We start from the raw sequence: 14,021 nt of genomic DNA, 5'->3' as shown, positions 1-14,021 counted from the left end.
CTGGGAGTATAGATTTAGACTTTACAACCAATCGAGATGACTCACTAGATGACATCATCGTATCTGTCTCACTATGAAAAATTTAGCTCTGATCAATGCATTATCTTTGTTTTTTTATTATCTTTTAAAATAAATGTAACTTTACTAAATTATTATACAACCCATTCAGAAATAGTTCCATTAGAACTTCTGCGTTTAAATTGAAATTGTGATGTACCATATTCTGTTACTGTGGAAAATTCAAATCATACCATGATATGAATTTTAGGCCAATTCCTAACTCTAACAAGTGGCTCAACTTTCATGCAACTTTGTACTCCAACCGCTGTGTTCTTTCTTACATACTCAAAGTGGACTACTTGATACTGTTACACAGTGGCAGCAGGTGGAGTTATTACTGAAAGTGCTGTATAAATACAGTTGAGTTGAGTAAGGTAGAAAATATAGTGAGACAGAATAGGTGTGTAAAATGAATCTGTTGGGGGTGAGGAAGATTAAGATGAAAAAGGAAGCGCAGAGTATTTTGTTCCGTACGTTGAGAAAGGAAAAGTGTTTTCTTTCAAGAAGAGGGGAGACAGGACAGTGGTGGGCAGGAAGCATTTCCTGAAGAGTGGATTGCTACAGCCGAGAGAGATGCTTATCCAGGGTTTGAACACGTAAAAGAATGCAATGCGGCAATGGTGCGGATGCAGCGGAATAATTTTTTTTTGCCTTGTTGCTGCTGCTGCTGAGGATGCAGCGTCTGTCCAAGCTCCTCAAGACACCACTCCGGAGGAAGTAGAGATGTTGGTAAGACTTTTTCAACAGACACTAAGTGAAAGGGAACTCATCAAAAATGTGGACCCAAGGTACTTATAGATATAGCTGGATACCACTTTCATTGCTGCTCCTCCAATATGCCGGGGGGGGGGGGGGGGGGGCAAGAGGATGTCTGTTCTTCCTGAAGTCTGCCACCATCTCCTTGGTCTTTTCCACCCTGATGCAAACATTGTTCTCTCTTTGCACCAGTCCAGCAGATGTTCTACCTCCTCTCTGTACACTGACTCATCATTGTTGAGGATTCATAGTCATGTTGTTGGAGGTTTTGATCTGCACTTCATGACTATCACAGTGAAGAAGAGAGAGAGAGAGAGAGAGAGAGAACAGTTAACCTTCACTGTGGTCAGCTAAAGCCTGAAAGGATTGGAGCACTGTTCTATTAAATCATGTTTCCATGGAAACGTTACTCTCCTTTACCTTGAGTGAGAAAGGTGAAACGTCTTTCCTCTCGGAAACAACATTACTGATTTAAGAGGCAACTGTGCTTCTTTAAATACAGTATGTTGTTTAGTTATTGCGTCTGAGCATTTAGTACGCGAACACCTACCTTACGTCTATTGAGTTTTACCATGTTGAAGATTTTATTCGACAAAAAAAACAACAACAACCAAACAAGCAATACTCATGCTACCAAAGGACACATCAAACCGACAAGTGAAAGGGAATGATGTCTTTAAACATTGAGAGCTAGAGAAAGGCTATTTCTGAAGTCATTAAATACACATGATACATTTAAAATACATGCAATGTGTTCATGCAACAAGTTGGTGAAGATGGCTATTGGTACCTTGTGGAAAGTAGCGTGAATCAACTGTAAAAGGTTTTGGAAAGTTATAGAGCTAATTTGAGACGAGCTAAACTCAAAATAAAAGTGACATCTGCCTCTTTTGTTCCCTGCAGTTGATTTAGGACAGGCAACAAGATGATCACAGCTAATTTATTGCAATCACTTGGTCTTAATGACTGTGTTTGTTCAAGGCTTGTGATTGAATACATCCTTTATTCAATTATGGCTGTTCCTCGCACAGCACAGCTTGCTAATAAAACACAAGCTGGCTCAGTGTTTGTCTTGCATTGTTTTTTTTTGGGGGGGGGGGGGTGCCTTTCTTATTGCCCTCCTTTTAGCCTGTCTTCACCCTCAGTCTCAGTGCTCTCATCCCCCGCCGAAATTGAATTCTCGCCAATACGCTGGTGTCAACAAACATGGTTGATGTGACGACACGGTGGATTATTTGCTCTGTTACAGCCTCCCTCCATCAAATGTTTCTCTTTACACACTTCTGCTGGCATGGTATCCCATAATTGTGCAAGCACCCAACCATTCAGTAGAAAAATACCAACCAAATCACTCTGTAGATGTTTCCTTTGTAAAGAAGTGACATGATTAATGAGTCCTGTTGACTCACGCAACAAAGATTTGATGGAGGGTCGAACAACAGGCATGGCGACATCGAAAAAGAAAGCGATGTATTTTCGTGCATGATATTATAGGTTCCTGTGGGGATGAATTTTCCTTTATTACTTTCCTGTATGTGAAAATCTAATCACGGCCTTATTTAAATCAGATTTCCTGGAAATATACGCTCACTGGTCACAAAGTTAAGTAGACCTGCACAATCTAATGAGAGCCAATACAGGAGCTGTAGCAAACATTCTGCCTTTGCATATAGGCTTTCAATATGATGTGACCGCCTTCACCTGGAGGTTACTGTTTAAACACAACCTAAGGCCAATGTTTAAAAATAAAATAAAGGATAAATGGCTCGGACAATGGTGGATGGATGGATGGTTGGATGGATTTGTTCTTCAGGACATCCTTAGTTTTACAACAGATAGCTATGGGTTTTAACATTGTCTATAGGCGGCGCCCACCAGAGCTTGACATCAATGATCATTCCAAGAAATGATGTATTATTACTCTTTCTATTTCACTTGAATGTCCGGTGATTTGAACTTATTTTATTTGTTTAGTGCCCTAAATAATATCCTTTGTTTTGTTCAAATTTAGTGATAAGTTATTGACGTCAATCCAGTTTTTCCGGTGTATTCAGTTCACTTTCACCAGTATTCAGTAGCTCTTTGAGGTAGAGTAGTATCATCGGCAAAAATAGTAAAACATATTTAAATATTTAAAAACATTGCATATGTCAATATGAATAATTTTGTTTGCTGTGATGACAAAATCCACAGACTCTCCATAAGGATGTGTTTTGCTTCATTAATCGTTTCTGTTTTTTTCTATACAAAAATTCATGCAGCAGCACAATATTGATGACGTGAGCTTGCTCGGGAGATACTGTAGAATAGATCATGGGCTAGTTTCAGACCTTTTTTAAAGAATGGTACAATAAGTCAAAATTTTAAACACGGGTGAATAGTATATTGTACAGTATATGGTATTTTCATGTCATGTCCTGTCATGAAGATCTTGTCACCAAATTTCAATTGCCGCACAAGGACAATACTACTCCTTCTCTTCACTTTGTGGCCGAATTCAAATTGTATAATTTTGTGACAAATTATTCATTAGTGATTAACTATTAATAGATGGAAATTAGTATTCCTTGCAAGTAATTTAGCATCAATAAATTGTAATTAAGCATTCCTTGCAACAAAAGCCAAAGCATTGGGATTTATAGAAAAAACATTTGTCTTTCATTCAATGTGCCAATTCCTCCGCTCGTTGTCCGACAATACATTTTCCAAAATATTTCTACCAATCAAAATGATATTTCTACCAATCAATGTAGAGTTACGTCTTCTTTCAAAAACTCTAAACGTGACTCGACTTTATGATGGCCAACAACAACAAAATAGATCCCCAGGAATGACAATAGAAGAAAACTACTTTGAGCACGCGCTGTAAATATTACGTACGCACGAGGAAGTACTTTGTGGTTACGAACTACTATTTCGTGCGCATGGACTACTACATTGTGTGCACAAAATAAAAAACTTTTTTTTTTTCATTTCTAACTGTCACGGGGCTCCGTAGTTCTGGGAAGAACACTTGTTTTTAAGTTTTTCAACATTAATGAGAGCACGACTTTTTTGGCACGACGATTTGGATCCACTGCAGCACTCTCATCCTCGTCTTTTCCCCGTTAAAGATGACTACCATTCTCACTTTCTCTGTGTGGTGAACAGTATATCCCACGGGGCGTGACATCTCGTGAACTCAAATGTGATGGAGTTATGGACGGAGCAGGCTACGGTCCCGAAAACGCGTGGAAGATTTCGATTTGCTCTCAATTTCCACTGGTTGCAAACGAAGCTGCGCTGCATTTTAGGACTTGTAGTTTATAAGGGCGGTATTGATAGTGCTTGAACATAGTAGTTTCCAAGTTGAAAAATACATAGACCACAATGCAACTAACGCGGAACTGACTGCTCCATTGGTCACGTGTCTTACGATGCTCGGACACAATAATAGTGTCCATCAGTGTGACTAGTCTGTTATTTTATGATTTTCCTAGTTGAATCTTAGACACGCAGTGTGTTTCCTATTTAAGATGAAAGAACTGTATTCATTAGTTGTTGTTTCTCTCGGTGTTTGCGTAATGGCCGGTAAATATTCGCGGGAGTCGAACGAGCCCCAAAAAGCTGGCGCCGGTGATGAGCAGGCGGTCGAATTCAGGATATCGAAGTTGAACCAGGTGTGGAACAAGGCCTTGCGGGTACGTATGATTATATCCCTCAATACATCTGGGGAGTGAACAATACGAATGTCACTAGAAAAACAAAATATTTCCTGATAAATTGTTCCAAGCCGTACCGCGAAAATATCGTCAGCATTCATCTCACTCGGGTTGAGGTCAGGAGTTGGACTGGGCCACTCCAGAATTTTCTTCTTTTAAACCATAGGTGTTGAAGTCTGGTCCTCGAGGGCCGGTGTACTGCATGTTTGGAACGATGCAAAACATGCAGGAAAATGGCCCTCGAGGACCGTAGTTTGACACCTATGTTTTAATGTTGATTTCTTCAGCGTTTTTGAACATTGTCCTGTTGCAACACGCATTGCATCCCTTTCGAGCCTCAACTGTTATACAGATGATCTCAAGTTCTTCTGCAAAATATATTGATACAAATTTCAATTCATTTTTCTACTGATGAAAGCAAGCGGCCCAGGCCCTGAGTTAGTAAAGCACGCCCTTGCCATGATGCTTCCTCCACCATGCTTCAAAGCTGGGATCAGGTTGTTTTGCTGTGCCATTTTCCCCTCCACACATTGCTTTTGTATGTTCTTCTCTAACAACTCAACTGTCCACAGAATGGTTTGCCAGTCATGTTGTGGAGCAGACACGTGCTCTTTAGCAAACTTAAAACATTGTACACAGCAGGCATTGCTTCAATACAAGGGACACTTCTAAACCACTGCGTGTTTTCTAGTGGCTAAGAGCAGCAGAAATGAGGAGATCGAGGTCTGTCTGTCTTGTCTCAAATTCCCAAAATATGTGTACCTCTTCTCTGTCATTCTGAAATGAACATAAACACAGTGCCACGTGACTTTGTTTAAAAATAAACAAATAAATAAAAATGTTTTGTGCGACACTCTGCGTCGTGCTTTGTGCTCAAATGTATCACATCATGGACCTATTTCATTTATATTAGAAATCTCATATGTTTTTTTGAAATATGAAGGAGTACATAAAAAGATTGGATTTATTCACAAAAATTCTGAATTGAGCACCATGCCCTGCTGTGCGGACGTAGCGTGAGGTGATGATCAGATTGCATTTTATGACCAATCTCTGCAGAAATTTAAGAAATTCCACTGGGTGCACATACTTCTCCCTGCCTTGGTCTGTAGTCCACTACATTAAAAGCCATATACAATGCAGTGATTAAAGAGGAGGGAATGAGTTACTAATTCCAAACGTATCCATAGAGTTTGTAGCTGTGAATGTTGATCTTGCAGGTCAGCAAGCTTTAACAAAAGCACAAGCAGGCCGAATAAATAGCCAGAAAATCATCCCATCTCAGTGTGTGTGTGTGTGTGTGCGCGTGTGTGTACGTGCGTGCGTGCGTGCATTCTTTTTTTTTTTTTAATAGACTAATAAAAGTGAGTTAAATGAATGAAATATTCTGTTTTGATCTGTGGAACAGACATCTTAACACTCAGTTTGATGCTGTCCTGCGTTTTGACAGATGCAATTGTCTCCTGTGAAGCAAGCCGAGCTGCACAGTGACCTGAAAATCCAGGAAAAGGCTGAGCTGCAATGGAAGAAATGGAAGGTTGAGGGACTGGATGAAAATGGAGAGAAAGAGGCCCAAATCCGCCGTAACTTCAATGGTGAGGGTGTCTCTCTGTCTGCTGAATTGTCTTGGAGGACGCACGGATTGCATTGTTATGAGCAATAACAATCAATGCTCCTGGTTGTGTCTGAATGTCTTTTGGTATTTGGCACGCATGACTTTGGTAGCACTACAATATATTCCTCCATTCTTGTCCTCCATAGGGCAATTTGTTTGTCTTTTTCAGCATACATTGGTGAGTGACTGTTACCTCCCTGGACTGGTTGCCATCAAAACAAGGGACATATAAATATGAACACACACATTCACACCTGTGGAGGACTTAGAGTCTTCAATTAATCCATTGTTTGAATGTCGGAGGAAACCCACATAAGAACATGGAAATTACACACAGGTGGCCCTGAGCCAAGATTTGAACCCTAAACCTCAGAACTGTGAGGCAAATTTGCTGTCTCGGTCGCAGTACATCCCTGGGACGTAACATTCTTGGCTGATAAAAGGTTCAGTAACATACAATTGGCACTTATACCCTCATTTGAGGAACCAGCTTGACATAAACGTATTCTTATTTGTACATTTTGAACAGACACGAATGTATAAAGAATAGGATGAAACATTACTGGATTGTTGGCTCTCACATGACGAGGATGGCGCCTAATAATTGATCAACAGTGGTGTCACTACAAGGTTTAAAAGGATGTTCCCAGAAGGATGTGGCCACTGAGCTTAGAGTGTCACAAACTCGGTTGCAAACTCATCAGGTTTGGCACCCGAGATAGAGAACACTCAGACATTTGCATTCAAAAGATTAAAGAAGGTTATATTAGGTTCATCTGAAAAGGTTAGCGTATTTTAGGTTCATTCTAAAATTACACTTGAATGCCAAACATCCTTCACATTTTGTGAGCAATGCATTTACTGCAGCGTATTGACAATCAGTGATATATGAGGGAAATGTTAAGTTTTAAAACTTATTTTTGAGTGTTGGCTGTTTATTATTGTGTGACAGAAGTGTATGATATGACATTAGATGTGAATAATTCATTAACACCTGCATCGATGGTGCACAGAAGCCATCTGGACGTCCTGCCCTTATTACTCTGCACTGCATCAGTGTCCTTGTAACTTGTGGAAAAAAAAGAGTCAATGGTCCTGTGTGGGCTAAATATCAATGTTGAAACCACAGGACCACAAGAGACCTTCATCACGCCAATGCACTGGCAGTGTATTCTTGTTTTACTAGCCGTTTATTGCATGTCATTTAAGTCACACGGATGCATAAAAGGTTCAAATGTAAATGAGTGGCTCGTTTGTGAGGTTCTTGGACCATGATTGTGAGGGTTGTGTGTTCGTGTGCGTGCCACTAACTGGTTAATGAGTAATCCGAATGTGTTCCAGCAGCATGTGAATTGGTGCTGAATCAGCTGCTGAATCACAATTTACTGGAGCAACACAATGAGGCCAGAGCCAAGTCCAACAACATTGGGTTGTTTCTCAGCATGCCATTGTGAGATGACATGATTTTTTTGTTGTTGCCAACTGTGAGCTGCATCATTTTTTAAAATCATATATATTTTTTAATATGTTGCAAAGATGAAAGAAATTATGAAATCACTTTTCACTTTTCTACTTTCGATTGTGAGCCTCTCTCCAGCATTTTGTAGGAAGTCTTCCTCACAGAACAGTGGAAGCTGAAATCGCTGCAAAGACAGGACCACCACCATGAACCATATTCTTCTCGTTTTACTTGCTGTAGGAGTAGCCCCCCCCCCCCCCCTCCCTCCGTCACCGGAGTGTAAATCAGTTACTGTATCTTGGCGATCCACTGCTCACCGTTTCATCAAATCTTCAAAGATTAAAGAGACATGTATACTTTTTATTAATTTACTGGCAGTTCAAAATCCTCCCATTTTGCAGCTGATGTGGTTTGCTTTGCCTTGTGTTCGCTAGTGATCCTGGCCAAGTACGGGATGGATGGCAAAAGAGACACAAGACACCTGGAGAGCAACTCTCTGAAGGACCATGACTTTCAAGATGGTGACATATTTGAAGATCCCAAGCTGGATAAACTATGGAACAAGGTGTGTGTGCGTGTGTTTGTGTGTGTGTGTGTGCGCGCGCACGTGTGTACACTCTTGTTAGCAATGTGCAGGCAGTGTGAACACCATCTGGATTTGTTGTTCTTTGTGTCAAAGCTGGCATCAGGTAGTTTCATATTCTCACACACCGTTACAGTCGGTGCAGTCTCACCACAACAAGTCTCTTATATGTCTCAAACAACCCCCCCCCCCCTTACTATTTTTATATTGTCGTCACAAAGTATAAAAAGTTTGTTCTCGCCCAAACTAGCAGGAACTGTAATTATGAAATGAAACTTGAACAGCACACCGACATGGTGTTTGTTTTGCTGACCCTAACTCAGTCTCTGTATTTTGATCAATTAATGTGTCAAATATATATTTTTGATGAATCGTACGAAGAAAACACATTTTTAATTTCCATCCCTTCATGAAAAAAACAGGACACTATTTCAAATTGTCAGTGCAGAAAATGCTTAAACGTCTAGTAAACTGATGAGGATCCAGTTCCTGGTTTTGCCCGTAACATGTCGGGAAAAATGTTGATCAGTCATTTGCGAAGTCAAAGCAGATTTATGCAAAATGTCTTATTTTGATTAAACACAAAGATCAGCAAATATGAGTCAGAGATGGCTTGATGTGTCCCTAAATTTATATTCAGCTGTAATTTAAAAAATGTCTTTTTTAGTAGCACATCAGGTGTTTCATTTTTTGTTTTTAAGTTTGACCTATACAACGTATGTTTTCATTTAATTCATAGCAGTGATGTTTCCAAAAAATCCACCTGTATAGAATTTAGCCAGGATAAAGTTGACACAAATGATTTGCTGTCGCAGGCTACATAAAATGACGTGGCGGGCCTGATCTGGCCCCCGGGCTTTGAGTTTTGACTCCTGTGCTGTATGTAGACCCTTTGGGTACAACACTCATTCATTCCACCATGTCATGCCTTTCTTTGCACGTCACGTAAAATGGCACGTCCTGGTGATTTATTTGCTGTCAAGTTTGTCTCCAATCATGTGCTTTATGCTCTGCCAGCAGTTCCATTTATGTTTCGTTTGAGCAGGCAAAAAGCTCGGGCAAATTCACTGAAGAGGAGCTGCTGAACCTGAAGAGAGAGTTCCAGCACCACAAGGAAAAGATCCACGAGTACAACATCCTCATGGATACCGTGAGCAGGACCGAGGGTGAGCGATAAACCTTGATCGTCCTCACAAGCACGGGGAATGCACTTCTGCGCATGTCTGCCTGCAGTATCAGTCCTTCCGTCAGAATATTTTTATGTTCACACACAGAGCCTGATTTACGAAGATCCCAAAATGTGCGTGGAAAATTGACCATGTTTTGTAATCGATAATAACAAAAATGTGAACTTGTCAGTGCTGCAAAGAAAAATGAATGACAGGCAGACAGTAACTCCTTAATTAGGCGGTCTGAAAGGCAGCTGCAAACCAGACACCAAATGAGAGGCGGCAGAAAGAACTCTTCTGCTCGTCACATATTGTCTATTCGGTGATGCAATTGCAAACTATCTAAGGCCTGCCTGGTACACAAATAAGGATTTTTAAACTTTTTGTTGTTGTTTTTTAACCGAGAATAGACCTGATACATAAAGAGAGAAAATCTGACATTTAAAAATTCTGGTCATATTGTGTGGGATCTGCTCTGATAATCAAAGCTCCATACATGCGGGAGCATGCCTCTTGAACCTGCCGCAGTTACTTGGCTGCTTGTCCGATCCGCTTACATGTTTAGCCAATCACAGCCTGCCTGGAAGGGAATCTCCCATCAGCCCCCACGCCGCCTCCATTTCCATCACGTCTTGGTTAATTTCCTTTGTGTTTCTTGGATTTCAAAATGGACTGATCCAGTAAGATGGACTGATGGTGTTCAGTAAATATGTTCTTTGTGAACTTTTATTATCCATCATTTGAATTACCGGTAATCATAAACAATAATGTGAATCTATATGACATAAGATGCTGTAATGTGTGAAGTGGAACTCTCACTAGAGTAGGTGACATATGTCGCAATTATTTTGTTCCTCTACTGCACCTCCCCAAAGACACACGGTGTTTGTGTGGAAAACAACATTGCGTTTTTGATCTAGCGCTGAGTGCCGAGCCCCAAGTTCTGCTGCCCTGTTGCCACTGCTACTTTGGACACACTTCTGGCAGGAAAATAATCATAGGTCATTAACTCCTCAGTTGAGTGAGTGTGAGACACACACACACACACACACACGAGCTCCTTCTCCACAGGTGGCGGTAGAGCTCTTCCTCCAGTGTTGTCATCTGTCTAAATGATGAATCGTCTTGACATTTTTCTGTCTTGGGTAAAAATGGTTGTCAATGCAAGTACATGTTTGATTGTTTGGATGATGAGCGCTCCCTACTGCCCGTTTGGACGATCAGGACATCCACTGTCACCATGAGCCTTAATTGTGGTGGCCCTGCCAGAACAAGCCCAATATTATAGGTTTCAATGATAATTTCACACGATAGTGACATACCACTTGTTTTGTTTAGGCCTTGAAGAAAATATGACGACTATGTCGTTTGTTTCTCACCCTTCTTCCTTTTCACGTCCCCGTTTAAACCGCTCATCCTCCCACACATGACTCTCAACGTGTCCCCCTCTGACTCTCAGAGATCCACAAGAATGTAATCTCCCCCCTGGAGGGCGACGGCAAAGAGCAGGAGGTGCAGCAGAAGCACACGGAGCTGAAGCGGAAGATGAGGGACCTCGATGAAGGCTTTGCGCGCCTCCGCAAGCTCAGCCACGAGGGCTTCATCGAGGACAGCGGTGATGGGAAACACCCACACACACTCTGCATATCAATGGAAGAAATCCCATGTCAATATGTGTATTAGGTCTCACTAATTACTTTGTGGATTCACTCTTCGTCCTAGACTGCGTTCTCTGCATTCCCGCTGCCTCTTTTTCCTCTCAAGCTTTTGTTTTCAATGCCCCTATGTGGTAGTTGAAAGCAGTTTTCATGTGTGTCAATTGTCGCTGTGTAGAATTCCGGGAGCCCCGTGTGATCGAACTGTGGGAGGCTGCCAAGAGAGCCAACCTCAGTAATGATGAGCTGGACTCTCTCAAGGTAGGCTTTACATCTCCTCTGACAGCTCTCATCTATTTATTAGTGCGTGTGCGTGCGTACGCGCGTGTGTTTTTATGGACACGCACGCACACACACACACACACACACACTTAATAACAGTGGAACCTCCAAAGGTGGAAAAAGTACTCGGTACCCAAGTAGAAGTACAGATGCTTATGTGAAAAACAGACCGGCAAAAGTAGACATACTTATTCTGTTCTTACTGTCGGTAAATGTACTGACGCTGAAATGACGTTAAGTACAGAAGTAAAGATTAAATTGTACAATAGCAGTTTTGATCATTGTACAATTGGTACAAGGTTCTTCCTTCAAATGACCACTTAGCAGAAGGAAAAAAAACATTGCAGCCTATGCTATGTAAGAGTTAGCTAGCATTAGCTGGACTTTGAATGCAACCAAAACATGTTGCCATAAGTCCGCTAATGTTTTAAATTGGCTAATGTTTTGAACGTTGTAAAAAAAAAAAGCTACATTATTGAAAGATAACTGAAACTATAGACCTGACCAGTCACTTTTTTTCAGAATAGTTGGCCAGATCTTTTTCCAAATGGAGGGCATTTCCCTCAAGATTTTACTTGAGTATGTCTCATTTTCACTGCTGTATGCATCGTTGAACTTTTTTTTTCATGGGAGCCAATTGAAGAAATTCTTTGAGCCCTTGTCAAACTGTCAATATCATAAAAGGATTTAAGTCACATTTTAACTCTTTGCTGTGACTTAAGAGTGTTGGACAAGCGTATGGCTCAATTGCTTAAGAGCCTAAGCGGGGACAAATCACAGGAGGCCAGACTGCAAGTGTCTCCTTAGTAAAAATGGCCGCTTGTCATAAGCGATTTAACGCTTATCATCAGCAATGCAGTATTGTACTGAGCGGCCAGAACAGCCACCGCTTTTCCTCGTCATGTCAATTTCCAGCTCGATGGTCATCATCGTATTTTGCCTCTGCTATTTCTGGTGCTCTTCTCAAATACACTTGTGGCCTTAATCGTATGAATGCTCACAAGATTAGCAAAAGCCGTCATGTTTTATCCGGCACAAGCGATGGATCGACCGCCATGTTTTTGCGTCACTTCAGAGGAATACCTTTCCTGAAAAGTTTACTTTAATTGCGCGACCTTGAAGATGCGTTTCCGCTGAATTCTGTATATCGAATTCGAAGTGAAGATTCCTCAGTCAGGTGTGCTGTCAAAATAGTCCAATCACTGATAGCCTTTGCCCAGGAGCTCTCCCTGGGAGTCAAGCCCGCATTTTAATAGGTTGAGTTTTGTGTTTATAAAAGTCGCTATTCAGGATCACATCCAGGCCTAGACTCTTCCTCTGTCGCGAAGGTGTCAAAGTTGAGGCCTGCATGGGGCCTTTGCAGCCCAACAAAGCAAATCCTTCGTGTCGTGTTGAATGTTTGATTGCTTGTTTCGTTTTGCCATAAAATCTGTCCCAGCATTCAAACAGGATAAGTTACTTTTTTTTTCTTGTAAGCAGAAATTCCAAGCAAATTTTTCACCAAATTCCCGATGAAAAGAAAAATTGTTGTTTACTGAAAGAGAGGTGACTGCACATGTCCAGTGCTGTGAAATACTACTTGCCGCCCCCCTTCCTGATATCTGTGTTCTTTGCATACATATCACACACAAAGGTTTCACTTCATCAAACCAATTTCAATCGAACGCAGGGACTACCCAAGGAAATACAAAATGCAGTTTCTAAATGCCAATTTAATTTATTAAGGCACAACGCCTCCGCCCAAAAAAAAACTACCCTGTCCCTCTGTGAAAAAGTAATTGCCCCCTCCTTGTTAAATCATAAAGTAACTGTGACAAACAACAGTTTTAGGAAAGCTGAGTTCAATTTCAAAGGCAACACCCTCGCACCACGTTTGTTGAATCAAGTCTCAATAAATAAAACATTTCAAAATCGCTTTTTGTATTTCCTTGGGTTGTCTGTGTGTAATATTAAAATTGGTTTGGTGAACTGAAATCTTTGTGTGATAAATATGAACCCGGAACGGGGCAAATACTTTATTCACGTCACCGTATGTGGGTTTCCCACTCAAAAAGGGCTCCGAGAGAAACCATAACAATGATGTCTATTTCTTTGGTCCATTTAGGAGGAGCTGCATCACTTTGAGACCAAGGTGGAGAAGCACAGCCACTATCAGGAGCAGTTGGAGCTCTCCCACCAGAAGCTTCAACACGTGGAGGCTTTAGGAGACAAACAGCACATCAAGAGGAACCAGGACAAGTACAAAACTCTGGCTGAGAAGACCAGGGAGATGGGCTACAAGGTATTTCCAGGGCATTCACTGTTCACTTAACTCTGAGGTTAAGGACCACGTGTGTCCATTCCATGTGTTGAGTTCAAATGTAAATCAAGTGAGAATACAAAAATGACTAAGTGGGGTTTTTTTTTCCAGATGAAGAAACACATGCAGGACTTGCACAACAAGATCTCTGGTCAAGGTCTGGCCCACAATGAGCTGTGACGACCTCGCTCGTGTCAACGCCAATGAAGAATCAATGATTTCAACTAAGTCTTGCTTCCCCTCTCACACTAACCCAAGTCATACTAAATTAGTTGAGCCACTGTAAAACAATCCATTTTTTTTCTACCTTAGTGTTTGTGTATTGATTTGTTGTGGCGTTTACAAATCAAATCAGAACAAATTGGTTTTATTGTACATACATGAAAACATTTCCTGACAAACCAGCACTTTTTTGTAATAAATGATCAGATTTGCTGTTGTA

General features: G+C 41.1%; 1 protein-coding gene across 1 annotated transcript; it reads left to right on the top strand.

Annotated features, from left to right (window-relative positions):
• The first annotated feature begins 4,210 nt into the window (after positions 1–4,210).
• Positions 4,211–14,021, top strand: lrpap1 (low density lipoprotein receptor-related protein associated protein 1). The gene is made up of 8 exons (XM_086120249.1): positions 4,211–4,496; positions 5,968–6,112; positions 8,026–8,156; positions 9,220–9,340; positions 10,803–10,958; positions 11,177–11,259; positions 13,385–13,561; positions 13,691–14,021. The coding sequence occupies exons 1-8, from the start codon at positions 4,332–4,334 to the stop codon at positions 13,757–13,759; spliced, it is 1,047 nt and encodes a 348-aa protein (XP_085976375.1). The 5' UTR covers positions 4,211–4,331; the 3' UTR covers positions 13,760–14,021.

The sequence above is a fragment of the Hippocampus guttulatus genome, chromosome 9, assembly GCF_054856545.1.
Source record: "Hippocampus guttulatus isolate MCC_2025c chromosome 9, RoL_Hgut_1.0, whole genome shotgun sequence".
Taxonomy (NCBI): Eukaryota; Metazoa; Chordata; class Actinopteri; order Syngnathiformes; family Syngnathidae; genus Hippocampus; species Hippocampus guttulatus.
The sequence above is the reverse complement of the archived record's forward strand: the minus strand, read 5'-3'. Positions and strand labels throughout refer to the sequence as shown.

Coding starts and splice junctions, on each gene's coding strand:
- lrpap1 (XM_086120249.1), top strand. CDS start 4,332: ATGAAAGAACTGTATTCATTAGTTGTTGTTTCTCTCGGTGTTTGCGTA. Junction 6,113..8,025: donor AATCCGCCGTAACTTCAATG/GTGAGGGTGTCT, acceptor TGTGTTCGCTAG/TGATCCTGGCCAAGTACGGG. Junction 11,260..13,384: donor ATGAGCTGGACTCTCTCAAG/GTAGGCTTTACA, acceptor TGGTCCATTTAG/GAGGAGCTGCATCACTTTGA.